At 52.6% G+C, this 18006-nt stretch overlaps 1 protein-coding gene across 8 annotated transcripts in view; it reads left to right on the plus strand.

Annotated features, from left to right (window-relative positions):
• The window catches only part of SIPA1L3 (signal induced proliferation associated 1 like 3), a 240434-nt gene that overhangs the window by 181943 nt on the left and 40485 nt on the right, over positions 1-18006 (plus strand). For 7 of the 8 annotated variants that reach the window (XM_057711283.1, XM_057711289.1, XM_057711288.1 and 4 more), the window contains 4 exons: positions 759-1010; positions 1845-1982; positions 10922-11049; positions 16228-16346. In XM_057711283.1, coding sequence (XP_057567266.1) covers positions 759-1010; positions 1845-1982; positions 10922-11049; positions 16228-16346 — 637 coding nt within the window. The remainder of the gene's footprint in view (positions 1-758; positions 1011-1844; positions 1983-10921; positions 11050-16227; positions 16347-18006) is intronic. The other variant, XM_057711291.1, reaches the window with a different exon arrangement.

Here is an 18006-nt window from a genome sequence, read left to right on the forward strand (position 1 = left end):
ATAGCCCTGAAAGTTCCCTGGGCTCCAGGGGACTCAGGAGAACCACAGAGGATTGGCTCAGTGTGAGCATGAGAGCTCCCAGGCCCAGGGCTCCTCCAGGCTCAGCTCCCACAGCTGCTGGGAGGTGGATTTCGTGAGCACGGCCCCCTCCTCAGGCTCAGGGCCCCCCCCCGCCGTGCTGCACTGCAGCAGTGGTGGAAATGCCAGCCCAGCCCGCAGATCTCCCCGCCTCGAGCCCTGAGCCCTGCGGTGCGTGTGCCCGCCTGGTCTGGGGGGAGTCACGGGCCGTTCTGCATCTATTTCAAGGTTCTGGATTTCGTGGCTTTTTTTTTTTTTTTTTAACCACCCTGCAAAGTAGGTCACCTGCTCCTCTTCCAGTTGCCTTTGAGCTTCTCTGGAACAAGGCAGGTACTATCCTTTGATTCTGAGGGCATCCGCCTTTCTGGCCCCGCGTACTGCCAAGGGGGGCCGAGCCAGCCCGTGGAGGACGCTGGCCTGGGTCAGGGAGAGGGGAGAGGAAGGGAGCCGAGGAGGGAGGACGAGGAGGGGAGAGATGAGGTAGAGCGCGCCCGGCAGTCAGAGCCACTGAGTTGGGCCCTGTCCAAGTTGAGGACTCCGGGCTGCTACATTTCAGACCAGTTTACATGGTACCTGCTCGGCCTTTAAAATAGGAGACCGTTCAGATTGGGTGGGAAAGTCCAGCCCCGTGCGCGCTGGTGGGCCAGGGCCTGTCTGAGTAACGAAGTTTTTCTTCCCAGGGGGTGGCCGGAGACCTATGACATGAGTACCTCGGAGCCCAAGACCGAGCTGGAGAGCCTGGTCCCGGGGGGCCGGCCCCCCTACCGCAGCAACGCTCCCTGGCAGTGGAGCGGGCCCGCCTCCCACAACTCTCTCCCAGCCTCCAAGTGGGCCGCTCCCGCCCCCCCCGGGCACGCCCAGTCCCTGAGCCGGCCCCTGAAGCAGACCCCCGTGGTCCCCTTCCGGGAGTCCCAGCCCCTGCACAGCAAGAGGTAAGGATCCCCCACCCCCACCCCCAGGGGTACCGGCCCAGCCCCACCTCCCTCCCATCCAAAGCCACCCTCTGCCCTTTTCTCTCTCCCCCCCGCCACTGTCCAGTCTCTTCCTCTCCTCAGTCTTTCTCCTTTCCTTCTTAGTCTTCTGCCCCACCCCCACCTTCCTCCTTCCCTTAAACTTGCCTTATGCGCCTCTTGTGTGAGGGCCCAGGGCTGGGGAGCTCAGGGTCTGAGGGTGGACACGCACCCTACTGTATATGATTAAAACTACATATTTTTTTAAGAGGTCAAGGGACTTATAAGCACAAACTTTAGGACAGTGATTACTTCCGGGGGGAGGCAGGGATGTGGGAAGGGGAGGAGCCCGCCGGTGGACACATATGGCGGCTGTTCTAGTGCTTGGGTTGGGTGGTAGCTTCAGGGAGTTTGTTTTATTATGATGGCGTCTACCTTACAGATACATGCTTCTGAATACATTATATATTAAAAGATAAAGAAAAATGTCCAAGTTATGAAGGAATCCAACTTGCAGAGGAGCGTCTTGCCCCAGGCGTGGGCAAGAATGGTCTTCGGCAGCCCCGTCAGGGCCCCATCAGGCCCCAGCAGCTGAGGGGCGGGCTCGGCCGCAGTGGGAGGGTGGGCAAGGGGTGCCCTGGCTTCCTGCCGCCCTTCGCTCAGCATCCCTCTCTCCATCCCCACGGGAGGAGAGCAGGTGAAGCAGGGGAGATGTGGTTGGGCCTGAGGGAAAGGTCTTACTGTCCCTCCTTGGAGGGCAGGGGTATCCTCCTCGCTCACCCCCACTGCCTTCCTCCCTCCTTGTGTCTGTTCCAGGCCGGTCAGCTTTCCAGAAACCCCTTACACAGCATCACCAGCAGGGGGCGACAAAGTCCCTCCCTACCGACAGCCCTCTGGGAGCTTCTCCACCCCCGGCTCGGCCACCTACGCAAGATACAAGCCATCCCCAGAAAGGTCAGAGTCTCTTCACTCTTTTCAGTTAAGAAATCTGGTGAAAGCCGGAATCCTCCATCCTCAGGAAAGGCACTTACCCCACCAGTTTATTTGCCATTTTACGGGGCTTCTGGATGGCGGAAGGTCATCAGGGAACCTCCAGGAGGGTAGGCTGTGTGTGTTAAGATGTAGGGCCTGGGCAGGACTCGCCTTGCCTGTCCTGGCAGCAGCATTTTGGCTGCCGTTTTCTTGACACCTGAATCACTTGCCTGAATAAGAACACGCACCTTCCAGGACAACCGTTCACCTGACTCCAGCCCCTGCTCCCCAGGACCAGGCTACTAGCATTACCCAGTCTTCATGGCCTGTCAGGCTTCATTCCTGTCCCCTTCCCTAATCTGGCAGCCTGAGGGATCTTCCCAACTCCTCCCTGGCTCCCCAGTGCCCTCGGGATAAAGCCAAGCTCTCTAGCTTGCTCTCCAGCGGCCTTCAGCCCCAGTGCCCTATAACCTTCCTCCTCCAGGGTCCCTGTCTGAGGGGCAGCCCCACCCCTCCCCTGTCCTCAGGCCAGAGCCATGGGCCTCATCCTGGTTGTCTCCCTTCCCCCTCCCCTCTAATGCGGTCCATCCCCTCAACCTCCTAAGCATCTCCACCCCTGTCCCCTCCTTCTTTCCCCAGTGCCCCACCCTGGGCTCCTCCCTCAGTCCCCAGCCTCTGTGCCACGTCCTCTGGTCCACCCCCCACTCGGTAGCCAGGGTGTCTTTGTATATCTGGCCATGTCTGTCTCCTGCTCCAAACCCACCATGTGTCCCAGAGCCCTCAGGACACAGCCTCCACACCTCACTCTGGCCTCCGGGACCCACCCGCCTCTCCAGCTTTGTGTGGTGCCCTGCCCATCAGCCACCCTGGCCACTTCTAATCTCCTAGGCAGACTGTGTGCATTTCAGAATCCCCTCCATGTTCTTCCCTCTGCCTGGAAATTCTTCACAATCTTCATCCCCGTATCCTCCCCAGACACCATTCTTCCAGTGTGAGCGCTGGTGCTCCTCCTCCAGGAAGCCTTCCCTGTACCTCTCCCTACACTAGGTGACGTGCTGCCCCTGTGCCCTTCACCTCCTCTGTGTTTCCTGACCATGGCCTTGAGCACTGTCCATTCTGTTAGCCCAGTTAAGTGTGAACACACACACACGTGACGCATACCCATGCATGTGTGCATGAACAAACCTGCTCTCCAAGACACAATAACTTTCCGGTTGTCTTTGTGTAATATTATGGTTGTACAGCACAGGGTCTGGTGCCTGGTAGAGCCTAGGTATATGTTTGAGGAAAGGATGGATTGAGTGAGTCTGTTTAAATAGTGAGCTTCAGAATCACCCAGAGGGAGGTCTTGTTAAAATACAGATGACTGGGTCTTACCCGAGTCTCCAGCTTGGTAGCACTGGAGTAGAGCATGTGGTACCAAGGCTGCTGGTCCAGGGAACACACTTAGAGAGCCATCATGCTAAACCATTGTTTGATTCTAACCCTTTGTTGTAGAACTGGGGGAAACATACTCACTCTTGCGTCGTCTGGTGGCCACCATTCCGCGTTCATCAGCAGAGGGTCCCCGGAGCCTTCCATGTGCCAAGTGCCAGGAGAAATACTTGAGATACTCACTTACCCCAGGGGTTTCTGTTGTCAGCGCTGCTGTGGTGGAGAGAGGGTCTTAGAAGGGATTCACACTCTGGTGAGAACTCTAATAGACTCAAGTCTTGGAGGAGGGAGCTCAGCCCAGCCCCAGGTCTAGGCTGGCTGCCCGGAGGAGGTGGCATTTGGATAGGGCTTCGAGAGATTAGTAGCAGTTGGCCGCAGAGAAGAGGGAGAAAGTCATTCCATCAGACAGAGCAAAGGCCACAGACTTGAGTAAGCAGAATGCCGTGGAACACAGGAGGAATGGAGAGGAGTCTGGGGTGTTGGGGCACCTGGATGGCAACAGTGTCTGAGGCTGGAAATGGCAGTTGTCATGGAGCAGTTAGCCAAGAATAGAGACGGTGGAGATTATGGTACCAGTAACTCCAGGGAGCTTTTTTTTTCCCCCCCAAAGTCTTAGTGTCCCCTCACCCTTTTTTTAAAATATTTATTTATTTATTTGACTGCATCGGGTCTTAGTTGTGGTACACAGGATCTTTGTTGAGGCATGCGGGACCTTTCATTGTGGCACACAGGCTTCTCTCTAGTTGTGGCATGCAGACTCAGTAGTTGTGGCACGTGGGCTCTCTAGTGGTGGCGTGTGGGCTCTGGAGCACACAGGCTTAGTTGCTCCATGGCATGTGGGATCTTAGTTCCCCAACCAGGGATCGAACCCGAGTCCCCTGCATTGGAAGGTGCACTCTTAACCACTGGACCACCAGGGACGCCCCCCCCCGCCCCTTAATTATTGGTTTTAAACTCTTTACTTGAAATCATTATAGATTCCCAGGAAGTTTAAAAGAAACGTATAGGGACCTCCCTGAACCCGGCCTCTCCAAATGTTAACATCTCATAACTGTGATACAGTATCAAAGCAGTTGACACTGGTACAACCCATAGTGGTTTTTTAGAATTCACCAGTTGCGTATGGGGGGGTGTGTGTGTGTGTGTGTGTCGCTCTATGCAGTTTTGTCCATGGTTAACTGTACCATCACCGTGAAACTCCCTCCTGCTACCCCTTTATAGCCACACCCCATTCCTCACCTCTGGCAACCATTAATCTGTTCTGCATCTCTTATTTCATAAGTGTTACATAAAAGGAATCATACAGTATGTACCCTTTTGAGATTCTTTTTCACTCAGTTGAGAGTCATCCAGGTTGTTGCCTGTATCAGTAGTTAATTCCTTATTATTGCTGAAGTGTATTCCATGGTGTGATACTGTTGAAGGATATTTGGGTATTTTCTGGATCTGGCCTGTTGCAGATATTCACGCTCTAAACGTGTGTGAAGATAAGGATTCGTTTCTCTGGGATAAATGCCCAAGAATGCAGTTGCTTGCCAAAATATGGAAACAACCCAAATGTCTGTTGACAGATGAATGGATAGAGGAAATGTGGTGTATATATACAATGGAATATTATTCAGCCATAAAAAGAGGAAATCCTGCCATTGGCAACAACACGGATGAACCTCGAAGCATTATGCTAAGTCAATAAATCAGACAGAGAAAGACAAATACTATATGGTATCGTTTATAGGCAGAATGAAAAAAAAAGTCGAACTCAAAGAAACAAGAGTAGAATGGTGGTTGCCCGGGGATGGGGGAAATGGGGCAATGTTTGTCAAAGGGCACAACCTTTAGGTTATGAGATGAATAAGTTCTAAGGATTTAATGTGTAGCGTGGTAGCTGTGGTTAATAATTCTGTATTGTACACTTAAAATCTACTAAGAGAGTTGATCTTAAGCATTCTCATCCAAAAAAAGGTAACTATGTGAGATGATAGATTGTTAACTAACTCAATTGTGCTAATCATTTCACAGTGTATAAAGTGTATCAAATCGTTACATTACACTGTAGATATATTACAGTTTTGTCAGTTACTCCTCAGTAAAACTGCAGGTCGTGGGAGGAGACCTTTCAGAGAGTTCTACTTACTCAGAGAGTTGAGAGCATTGTTATTTCTGTGAAGGGGTATGCTGACCGTCCTGTATTGCACAGTGGAGAAGTGTTTAGGGGGAGAAAATAATACAATTGCTTACTCTGTGGTAAGTCCATTTTTAGTTTTTAAAAAAAAAAAAAAGACCTGCCAAACCATTTGCCAGAGTGCTCGTACATTCCCCCTGGCAGGTGTGAGTCATCCGGTTTCTCCACATCCTTGTCACTCTCTGTTGGCATCACCGTTTTTCGCTTTAGCTATTCTCATAGGTGTGTGATGATATCTCATTGTGGTTTTAATTTGCATTTCTCTAATGGCTCATGATGTTGAACATCTTTGTGTTTCAGTGTTTATATATTCTAGATACAAGTCCTTTGTCAGCTTTGTGGTTTGCAAATATTTTCTCCCAGTCATTAGTTTGTATTTCCGTCTTCTTAACAGAGTCTTTCACAAAAGTTTCTAATTTTGGTGAGATCCAAATTATCATTGTTTTCTTTTATGCATCATGCTTTTGGTGTTAAGCCTCAGAACTCTTTGCCTAGTCCTGAGTTCTGAAGATTTGTCTCCTAGAAGTTTTTCCTTTTTTAAAAAAAAAATTTTATTTATTTGTTTTGGCTGTGTTGGGTCTACGCTGCTGCGCACGGGCTTTCTCTAGTTGTGGCAAGCAGGGGCAACTCTGCATTGCGGTGCGTGGGCTTCTCATTGCGGTGGCTTCTCTTGTTGTGGAGCATGGCTCTAGGCGCTCGGGCTTCAGTAATTGTGTCTTGTGGGCTTAGTAGTTGTGGTTCATGGGCTTAGTTGCTCTGCGGCATGTGGGATCTTCCCGGACCAGGGATTGAACCCGTGTCCCCTGCATTGGCAGGCAGATTCTTAACCACTGAGCCATGAGGGAAATCCCTCAGCACTTTTTAATCTCTGTCAACAGCTAGGTTCCAAATTTTGCCAAACATTCCTAGCACACCTCAGCCCCTAAACCCCCAAAAGTGTCTGTTGTAGTCAGTCACCAGCCTGCAGTAAGAGGCCTGGGAACAGGTCAGGCTGCCTCAGTGGCCTTTGGCCTCAGCAACTTTCCCCTTTTCCTGCTGCACAGGTGACATCCTGGAGGCTGTGTGACCCAAACCAGACATTCCAGCCCAGCCATGGAACTCCCCCCGCTCAGGACTCCTCTGTCTCCTGCTGTCTTCTCCAGTAGGCTTGACTTGCCGAATTCATCAGGCTTTAAGGACCTCAAAAGCCCTCATAGGCAGAACCCGTCCCGTGGCCCATCTTAGATTTACTTAGAGACAGAAGGGCAAGATGGCCTGTGCTTTATCAGCCATGTGAGTGTGGGCTGGGGGCTTTAGTTCTCTGCCCCTCAGTTTGCTCACATGTAAAACATCTGCCTCTGGGAATTCCCTGGTTGTCCAGTGGTTAGGGCTCCAACGCTTCCACCGCAGGGGGTGCAAGTTCCATCTCTGGTCAGGGAACTAAGGCCCCTGTGCCGCACGGTGAGGCCCCCTAAAAATTAGCTGTTAAAAAAAAAAGTCTGCCTCTGAGCAGTGTTGAGAACATTCAGGGAGGGAAACTCTCTCGAGCACCTAGAACCGAGCCCAGCATACAGTAAGTGTTCCGTGAGGGTTCTGATTGTCACTGCTGCATGCAGGGCTGTGCCAGCAGCTGCCGATGTGGTTCCTGTCCTCAGGAGTTTGCCACTCTTGTGTGCAAGATGAGCAAGTCTCCTAACTCAGGACAGAGCACTCGGACAGAATGGTGTGCCCGACTCAGCACCCTGCAGGGCTGGCCTGGACCCCAGACATTTGTTCATCACGCTACCTGGCTGGCTTTTTTTCTTTTTTTTTTCCCTTTGTTTTTCTCTGCCAGTTCCGTAAAGAGTGGTACATCAATTAGGAGGCATTTGACTTCAGACAGGAAACCTCATTCAAGAAGGCATGAGTATTAAGGGGATTTATCATCATCATGTAATAGGTCCAGAGGTGGGGTGACTCTGGGGCTGGTTAATTGTGCAAGGTCATCCTCAGGAACCTGGCTCCGCCCATGACCCACGAGGGCTCCTGTGGCCCCAAACAAAACTGGTGCCCTGCAGAAGAAGAGGGAAGAGCTTCTCTTTGTTTCTAAGAGTAAAGGAACTCAGTCACTTGCCCACACCTGAACTAACCCCTGATAAGGTCACATTGGACCCCCATGACTGTCTTAAGCCATCAGGATTCCCTCAAGTCATGTGGCAAAGGGATGGCCCCCAGAGCAAAATCGGGAGTCCACCAGCCCTGCCCTTAGGAGTTCACTGCTGTCTTGGTACTTTCCTGTTTGGCAGAGTGGGAAGTTCAAAGCCAAGATCCTGGCAGCCCCAACCTGGGGAGTTTTGCCCCAGAGCTACGTATGCATGATGAGATGTGGAATGTCCCAGTTTCCGATCAGCTTGGCCAGGATGTGGCAGTGATAGAAATGGCCCCGGCATGGGACATATTCAGCACCTAAAGAATGGTCAGCATAGGTCAGTCAGTTTGCATTGGGATAATAAGAAGGCTTTTTAGTGAGAGAATTACGTAAATGGACAAAGTGCAGGTTGTCTTGATTGAGGACAGTTAGCTGAGGGATGAAGCTGGTATCACATATGCAGCTAAAGACAGTCCACCATGGGAATTCCCTGGCTGTCCAGTGGTTAGGACTCGGTGCTGTCACTGCCAGAGCCCGTGTTCAGTCCCTGCTGGGGGAACTAAGATCCCACAAGCCACACAGCGCAGCCAAAAAAAAAAAAATAGTCCATCAGGATTAAATTTGGCTGCATAATATAGAAAATGATGATTCAGATGAGGTAGTTTCCTTCTTTCTCCCACGTTGTCAGGGACCCAGGCTCCTCCTTGCCGGTGTTCTGCCATCGTTGGCCTGTAGCCTACTGCTCTTAAGGTGGCTGCTCAGCTTTAAGGAGATGATGAGGCAAAGGCACCCACAGCACACTTCCAGAGATTGCGTAGAAGTCACGTGCAGTACTTTTCATCTCATTGGCCAGAACTGCAAGGGAGCCTGGGAAATGTAGTTTGTTAACCGATCACTTCGCTGCCCCCAGTACAGTTGGGATTCTGTTACCAAGGCGGAAGCAGAGACTAGACATTGAGGGAACCGCCTGCAGCGTCTGCCACTGGGACCTCCCGCTTTCCTCTGGCTGACCCCAGCCACTGCCGACGTTTTCCTTTAGTACTTCAGGATCTGATACAGACATTTTGAGAAAACGGAATAAACACATCAACACTTCAGTTTCCAGCTATGCTGGAGCCACATTTTACCAGGAGGTTTGCTGGCTGCTAAGTTGGCCAGTAAGGTGAAGATTGCTTATGCTTTTTATTGTTTGACTCTTTTTTTTTTTTCCTGGAGGAGCGGGGATAATGTGTATTTTCTTGGCAGGTGAGTAAAGATGAGATTTCAGGAAGTCCAGTGTGCCTCTGCAGCACCCCTCTGCTGCCCTGCAGGCATCGAAGCCAGGGGTTTAGAGTTGGTCTTTGCGGAGACAGCCCTGGCTTGGGGCTGGCAGGGTGACCCTGGAGAAGTCAGTTAACTCCTCTTTCGGATTTGCGGTTGTGGGGGGGGGGGGGCAGTGTCCCAGTTTATCACCCTCTCAAGTTGCAAGTACAGGTGCAGGAGCCAAATAGGGAATCACAGCATCAGCTTCATTAATGGAGGCTCAGTGACTCCCCCAAAGTCCAGGGCTTATGTCCGTGGAATGTTTCTGGCTGCAAGTAATCAAAAGGTGGCTGACAAACGCTGAGAAGTGTTATCTCACAGAAAAGAAGGTTCAGAGGCAGAGCAGGCTCCAGGGAGGGTTAGTGCAGCATCCTGACAACATTATCAAGGGCCCGGTGCCCCCTCTCCTCCACGCTCAGCGTTGGCCTCGTTCTCAGGCTGGTTGGGAGGGGCGGTGGCGGCTCATGGCGTTATGGCTGGACCCGGAACACCTGGTGAAGAAGGGAGGCCGTCGTTCCTTGTCATCTCCCTTCAGAACAACACTTTTCCCCAAAGCTCCTCAGCAGACTTGCCCCGTTTCAGTCAGGTTATACTGGGTAACAGACCCCTGAAAATTGCAGTGACTGAAGTCAGCGAAGGTTTATTTCGCACCCACACTGCAGGTCCTCCACTGGTTGGACCTCTCAGGACACAGGCTGCCTCACAACTCACTGGCCAGAACTAGTCACACAGCCCCAACCAGCCAGTCTCAAGGAAGTGCCGTCCTCCCGTGCGCTTGCCGGGTGAAGAGCCAGAAGCATTTCATAGGAGTCTTAATAACTCACGTCCCCTCACGTCTCACGTGCCTGTCCCTGTTACCAGCCCCAGTCAGGAGAAGGTTTCCGCCACGCCAGGCTCTGACCTGAGGTGGAATGGACGTTGGGAGGCGCCCACAGGATTCGCTCCGGGTTCAGAGAGAACGTCTCTGGGACCTGAGGCCACAGAGAACCTCCTGCCAATCTCTCTGTTAAATCTCAGCCCTTGCCTGTTGGGTGTGCAGGGCCAGCCTCCAGGAGAATCTCCGTTTAGGAGGCAACGTTGTTATTTCATTCCTCCACAACCCTGTGAAGTAGAAAACGTCATTTCTCAGACGGGAAAACTGCAGCTCAAACTGATGAGCAGTTGCCCGGCCGAGGTCACGCAGCTAGTAAGGGATGGAGCTGGGGCTGAGCCCAGACCTGCCTCAGTCGGGAGCCTGAGCTCACAGCTTCTCCCCTGCAGCTCCTTCGTGCGACAGAGAGACATCCAGGGTTCCAGCCTACCAGCAGTTGTGTCATGTGTCAGCCTCGGGCTAAGCTCTGGGCCCCCAGGACGTCATTCAGTCCTGTAAGGAAGGACCTCCTGTGAGTGCCTCTTGACAACGAGGGAAACTGAGGCTCAGGGCAAGGAAGTGACTGTACCTGGCTGGGCAGGAGGCTGAGGGGAGGTTTGATCCTCACACTACCCAGTTTCAGGCCTCCTATACCTGCAAAGGCTGTCTTGTCCTGCTCTCCTCCACCAGAGAGAGCGGGAGCCCTGGGGGCGGGGGCTGCTGACGACAGCTCGCCCCGTGTCACAGCTCCCCTGAGGAGCCTCCAGGTAGGGCTGCTGTCCCACGTGGCCTCCGCCCCCTCCTTCCTTGAGGACCCCACCTGGCCCTGCACGCCCTGCTACCACCGGCCCCCTGGCATGCTTCCCGGGCAGAACTCCTTCCTGACCCTCAGTTAATAGCACGTTTCCAGGCTTACTCATCGAGCCTCCCCTCTGCACGGAGCCTCCCATGTATTTAAACCCCCCCAGTTTGCAAGTCTCAGGCTCAGGTGGTTTTTGACACACCAGCCCTTCACCCTGCGCTTGCCTCCTCTCGCTGCCCTGCAGGTACACAGCCGCCCCACACCCACTGCTGTCTTTTGATCCCCACTTCAGCCACGATGGGACGTCCAGCGGCGACTCCTCCTCAGGTGGCCTGACCAGCCAGGAGAGCACCATGGAGCGCCAGAAGCCAGGTAGGCCCTGCCCAGGCCGGCCGCGCCCCCGCCTCGCCCTGCTCAACCTCTTACAGCGTGACAGGTGACACCCCTTCTCCTGTCAGTGATGGATAAAACATCAAAGAAAGCTGTAGTGCCACATGCACAGTTAGAGAGGTCACCCGGGAGAGCGGCAGGGACCGGTGAGCCGGATCCGTCCCCGTCCGGGCAGGGCCTCAACACACGGGGTCTGCCGACACTGTCGGTCAGGAGCCAGGGCACAGATGTGCGACTTGGAGGTGGGGACCACCGGGGGAAGTCGTCGAGAAGGACCAAACGTGGTGCTCTCAGGGGAGCAGAAGCGGCGGTGTTCTGAGCCTGCTCCTTACATAAAGCTTCCAATGTTGTTTCTCGACTGTTAGGCTGAGAAACAAACCCACATCTGGAGCATCTAGTGTGATAACATACCACAAAGTGGACACGCCCATGTTCCACACCCAGGGCAAGAGACAGATGTGGCTCGCCTCCCGGAAGGACCCCAGGCCCTCCCTGTCAGTACCCCTGAAGGCCACCCCTGTCCTGCTTCTCACAGCCAGACTTCATCTTGCCTGGTTTTGAACTTCACGCATGTGGAATATAGACTCCCACTGGATGCACTGTGTGTGCGTGCGTGTGTGTGTGCATGTGGCTTCTGTTGCTCAAGATCGTGTTGGGGAGGGTCGGCCGCGTGGTTGTGTGTAGCAGTGCAGTTTCTGAGTCGTATATCCGCTGTCTGAATGACGCACAATTTCTTACACCAGTCTGATGTTGAAGGACACTCGGATTGTTTCCAATCTGGGGCTGCTTAGAATAGTGTTGCCAGGAATATCCTCGTACCTGTCTTTTGATGCACACGTGCTCACAGTTCTGCAGGGAATACACTAGGAGTGGAATTTGCTGGGTCATGCGTTTAACTTCATAAGAGACTGCCAAGCCATTTCCCACGGCCACCAACGACAGAGAGTTCTCGTTGCTCCGGTCCTTGCCAGCCTTTCTCATTTCAGCCTTCCTAGTGGGCACGTAGTGGTATCACCTTGTGTTTTTCATTTGCATCTTTCTGATGCCTGATGAGGCTGCGCACCTCCTCATCTGTTTATTCTTCCATGTAGAAGTAGTAATCATGGGCACGTACTACTTCGATGAATATCTTAAACGTGACTTCTCATAACAACCTTGTAGCCCCTTTGAAGGGTGAGAACCAGCAGATGATGGGTGGGTTCAAAAGGAAGAAAATCAGTGAAGTGCCAGAGAGCGCTGACATCGGAGGGGGAGGCGACGAGAGCTCCCCGTAGGAGGTGTTTGAGACTATCCAGGCACCTCTCTGGGGGACGACCACGTCAGCACGTCACCGGCTCCCCCGGGCGCTGTGGGGCAGAGGAGAGGTAGCCTGCCCCAGGATTAGCGTCCGGGAGAATCCCTCGCCACCCACCCCCCGCCCCCCCATGCCTGCCCCATGGTTCTCCTAAACCAGGGACAACGGTTGGACTTTAGGCGGATAGGTTGCCCACTGCCCCGCCCCCGCCCCTGCTCTCCCTCCACTTCTGCTGCCTCTGGGACCTGCAGACACGGGTCGCTCCTCTCCTCAGCACACGTGGTCCTGCCCACAGGTCTGTGATCTTTGCTCCAGAACAGACAGACTTGTGTCCTTCCCCCACCCCCACCCCTACCCCCCAGTTGAGAAAAAGAAACGTGTTGCTTGGAGATGTCACTACACCAAAGTGTGAGATGGGGAGGAAAGTTTTCCAGCATTCACCATGGGCCCCAAATAAGGAGTCACAGAAGCTCACAGAAAGGTCCCTCCTTTCTTCCCTCTTCCGTCCCCTAGAGCTCATCTCCCCTCTCACCTCCTTGAGACCTTGTTATACGTTGACTGACACCTCCCTGCACACACACAAATCAAGGCGATCTGTGTTTAGAAATCGTCATAAAGTCTAGAATGTGTTCAAGACCCAGGGTGGGGGAATCAGGCGCCAGGACGGACGTGGGGGTGTGCCCAGCCCTGGTCAGACGGCCATGATCTCAGTTACTGCAGCACGGTTTTGGGTGCTCTGCACTCCCTCCTGTTTAATCGCCTCAGGAACCCGATAGTGTGGGTGCTATGACTGCCCCGTTTTTAGAAGAGAGGAAGATGAGGCACAGAAAGGTTGTCCCTCGTCCGAGGTCCCTGCTTGCGAGTAGCATCATTGAGATTTGGACCACAGACCTATTGGTTCTAGAACCCCTCCTTAACCCCCACCACCCACAGGCACCACCACAGTCCCTCACCCACACAGTGAGTGTTTCTCAAGCCTCAGCGACCCCAGGTTAGGAAGGTGGCCCCAGAGCCACAGGCCGCCCAGGTCCATGCCTGCCATGGTTTTAGCACATCTCTCTCATGTCTGTTTCACACCTGGTGTGTCAAGGGTAAAGCAGGAGCACCAGAGGGTCACTGGAGGCTGGTCCAGAGGACCAGTGAGGGACCGTGGACCAGGGCCTGCAAAGGGCAGGGCCAAGGGCAAAGGGGACACTGGGGCAGGAACCTGGCCCTTCGTCCCTTCAGTCATTCGACGCGTCACCGATGACACGTGGCAGGCTGGGCGCCAGGGATGCTGTGAGCTAGATAGGCCTTCCTGGAGCTGACAGTCGGTGGGAAAAACAGACAGAGCAAGAGCACCAAGTGGTAAGTACCAGTAATGCCGAGCATTAAGCGGAAATAAACACAGTGCCTAGAGGGAGTTTGGTGGGGTCTTGGGGCAGGGGTGTCTCTGAGCAAAGCACATTTCAGGCAAGGCTAGAAGAATGTGAAGGAGCCAACTGGGAGGAGACTATTCCAGGGAAAGGGAGCCGATCGAAGACCCTGAGGTAGCAGGGGGTCTGGTGTTGGTTGAACAAGAGACCGAGTAGCTGGAAAAGTCGGAGACGAGGACGGGGAGGTGACGGTGGGGACTCCGCCCTCCACTCAGAACCATGAGGCTCAGTTCTTCTGAGCACAGGAGGGATGGGATCTGACGTGGGTGTTCACAGGGTCCCTCTGGCTACAGATTCTTCTGGGGTGGGACCAGTGGAGGGGGAGAGATGGCAGATTCTGGATATGGTCCTTTGGAGATAAAGTTAGAATTTCCTGATGCTTAAGGATGATAACAGTTTTCTGACCGGAGCAGCTGAAAGGATGGAGATGATGAGAGATGCGGGGGAAGATAAGGAGTTGGCCTTGGCCATGTTCAGTGGGGGGTGACCAGTAGACACCCAGTGGAGGTGAGTGAGGCAGCCATGTACACACATCTGAAGTCATGAGAGAGGTCCAGCTAGAGACAGAAGTGTGGGAGCCATTGGTGTCATAGATGGTAGAGGAGGCTGGATGGGACTGCCACGGGCTTGGCTGTCTGCAGAAATGTGGTGTCCTGGCATGGTCTGCTCACCTCCCAGGGGACCAGAGCCTCCTGGGGGTGTTGGATGCTTCCGAGGAGGAAAAGCGTCTCTGGAGATAAAGTAGGTGGACAGAGTGGCCAGCCTGCCTGCTCTCATGACCACGGTTTCCAAGTGAAAGCCACGTGGGCAGGGACACCCTCGGCGATGTCCAGCCAGGTTGCTCTCTGCCATGTCCCTGAGTGCGCTGCCTGGCCCTCCAGGCCCACCTTCCCCAGCAGGAACCTGGGGCCAGAGCCCCTTAGGGCTACAGTGGGGGCAGCAGCATGTATGGTTGTGAGCCCAGGCTCTGATGGGCCTGGTGCGAAGTTCTTAGTCAGCTGTGTGACCCTGGCAGTGACCTCCTCTCTCCCAGCCTCAGGTCCCTCTTCTGCGGCAGACACCCTAAGCGTCTCTCCTTCCAGGATGGTTTTGGGATCCAGTGAGATCACACCCGCCCAGCCCTCAGCACAGGACCCAGCCCATCATTAAGAGAATGACGACTCCTGCTTCTCAAGCACTCACTGTGCACTGTTGCTGGAGTTGTCTTGGTGGGGAAGCATAGAGAGGCTGCAGGGGTCGAGAGCACAGGTCTGAAGCCTTCTGACTGTGTGACCTTGGACCAGTTACTTAACCTCTCTCAGTCTTGACGTTCCCCTTCATCTGTTAAACTGGTACTAACATCTACCTCGCAGTATCACTGGGAGGATATAGCAAGGTAATGCGTGCAGAGCACTTATAGTAGTACCTGATACAGAACATGTGCTTAATAATAATTATCATTATGATGATTATCTTAAATACAGCACTGATCAAAAGTGTGGGCTCTGGGGTTAGACTGCCTGGGTTTGAGTCCTCTGTTAGTGTGCTTGCAAGTTGGATAGATATTAACCAGCCCTCCACTGGGGTCGTGTGTTTTTTTAAGATCCAATGCTCCATTCATACACATTGACTAGTCTTGGGAGTTTAGACTGACTTATACCCACACGAGCCATCATGATTTTAAACCTATTTCACCTTTGAACCAGCCATTCCACTTACAGAATTCTGTCCCAAACACAATTCCACACCTCTGTAAAGTTGGGTGTAGGGGGAAGGCCACCAAAATGTTAAGAAAAATTGAAAAGAACCTGAATGTCCATCGGTAGGAAACTGGTTAAATAATTGATGTCCATTCACATGATGAAATACTGTACAGTTATTAAAAATAAGGTAACTTCATGTGCAGTTACATGAAGATGTATTATGAAGATACAGAGCAAAAAGCAAGTATAAGTATATTTATTTATAAAGTGAGAAATCCAGGTATCAGACAATGCTTATTATAATTCCACTTTCATTTAACCAAAATAGTTATGCACATTTAAGCAGCAAAGGAATGCTACCTCGCTTATAGAAAGAATCCTGTTCACCAAAAGACAGTCAGTCCCATAGAAAAATGGGTAAAGGATATGAACAAGTAATTTACAAAATAGAAAATTCAAATGGCCAGTAAGGATGAAAACGTGCTCAAGCTCCTTTGAGGATGGAGCATCATTGTAAGCTTCTCTAAGTTAACCCATGTAAAGCACTCACATGGTGCCTGGCACATAGTGAGTTTCCAGTATTCTGTTACCAAGTGTCGTTAAACCCCAAGACATGAGTTGATGGGGTCATGGCCCTCTGTGAGCTGAGAAGACAAGCTGGCAGAGGGGTGGGACCGTCAAACCACATTTAGGGCCAGGTTCTTTGGGAGAACTCGGGCCAGAGCCTGCGTCACCTCTAACCACTGGTGTGTCTCCTGTCTTACTGCAGAACCATTGTGGCATGTGCCCGCCCAGGCCCGGCTCTCGGCCATGGCTGGAAGCAGCGGGAGCAAGCTCGCCTCCAGGCAGGACGCAGCAGGCAGAGATTCCCCCAACAGACATTCCAAGGTGAGTCTGGGCCCCGCCTGCCAACCCCAGGGGGCCAGGGCCGGGAGAGCCGGCCGCCTCGCCCGCCCGCCCGCCCTGACTGCTGAGGGATGGGCGGCTGCACCTGGGTGTGGGCCTCTGAGCACCACGCGTGAGCACACACTCCACCTCTGCCCCCTTCCACTCCAGCAGAGGGGCGAAGTGCCTGGTCTGGAGTTAGACCCAGCCAGGTGCACGTCCTGGCTCCAGCCCCCACCATCCACGTCATCTTAAGCAAATCCCTTCACCCCTCAAGCCACAGTTTCCTCATTACATCAGTCATGGTAGGTGTCTTCACCAGCTCAGGCTGCTGTAACAAAACTACCACCGACTGGGTGGCTGATAAACAACAGAAATTGATTTATCATGGTTCTGGAGGGCTGGAAAGTCCAAGATCAAGGCACAGAAAGATTCAGTGTCTGGTAAGAACCTGCTTCCTGGTTCATAGGCAGCCCTCCCATCACCTCATGTGTGAAGGGAGCTCTCTGTGGTCTCTTTTATAAGGATATAAATATACGGATTTTATAACCCCATTCATGGGGACTATATAAACATATATAGGATAAATATGTGAAAATGTATAGGGGTTTTATAATCCCATTCATGAGGGCTCTACCCTCATAACCTGATCACTTCCCAAAAGCCCTACCTCCTAATTCCATCCCATTGGAGATTAGGATTCAGCGTATGAATTTTGGGGGAACATAGACTATTTAATCTATAGCAGTAGAGTAACTGCTATAACACACAGTCCCTAAATCTCAGTGACCTCACACAATAGAAGTTTATTTCCCTCTCATATAACAATTCAATGTGAGTATTCGGTGAGCAGCTTTCCACATGGTGATTCAGGAACCCAGGCTCGCTCCCTCTTAAAGCTGACCCTCAGGGCCTCGGAGCTGTCTGCCGGGTCCCTGCCTCTTTCCAGCAGATGAGGGTAGGAGGGAAAGGGGAAGTTTTTGTGGCTCAGACCTGGAAATGGCATAAATCACTTCCACCTATATTGCATTGGCCAGGACTCTATCATGTGGCCACATCTCAGTGCAAGGGAAGCTGGGAAATATAGTCCTGTGTGCTCAGGAGAAGGAGATAGTTTTGATGAACACTTGGCAGTCTCTTCACATCCATTCATTCAGTGGGTGTTTGATGAGCACTTACAGTCTGCCAGGCAATGGGACCACAGTGATGAAGAGGGCAGATGAGCCCCTGTGCTCACAAAGCTGACATCCCAATGGGGCAACAAGCAGTAAGCAGAGAAACAGATTTCATTATATAATGGTAAGAACCGATTCTTGCTGTGAAAGAAACACAAAGTACAGTTAAGAGAAAAGAGAGTGTCAAGCGCAGCTGCTGTAGGATGAGGTGGTCAGAGAAGGCCTTTGAGGAGATACCTTTAAGCAAAACCTTGAATGAAGTAAAGGGCGACCCATGAAACTGTAAGAGGGAAGAGCATTGTAGGCAGTGGGAACAGCAGGTGCAAAGGCCCTGAGGAAGCAGTGTGCCTGCCATGCTCAAAGAACCACGAGGAGGCCAGTGTGGCTGGAGGAGAGTGATCAAGAGGGAATGGGGAGTTGAAGTTAGAGACCAGAACCTGGGACCAGATCATACAGGGCCTCAGGGGCCGTGGTTAGGACTCTTGCTT

This window comes from Hippopotamus amphibius, chromosome 16 (genome assembly GCF_030028045.1).
Source record: "Hippopotamus amphibius kiboko isolate mHipAmp2 chromosome 16, mHipAmp2.hap2, whole genome shotgun sequence".
NCBI classification, from domain to species: domain Eukaryota; kingdom Metazoa; phylum Chordata; class Mammalia; order Artiodactyla; family Hippopotamidae; genus Hippopotamus; species Hippopotamus amphibius.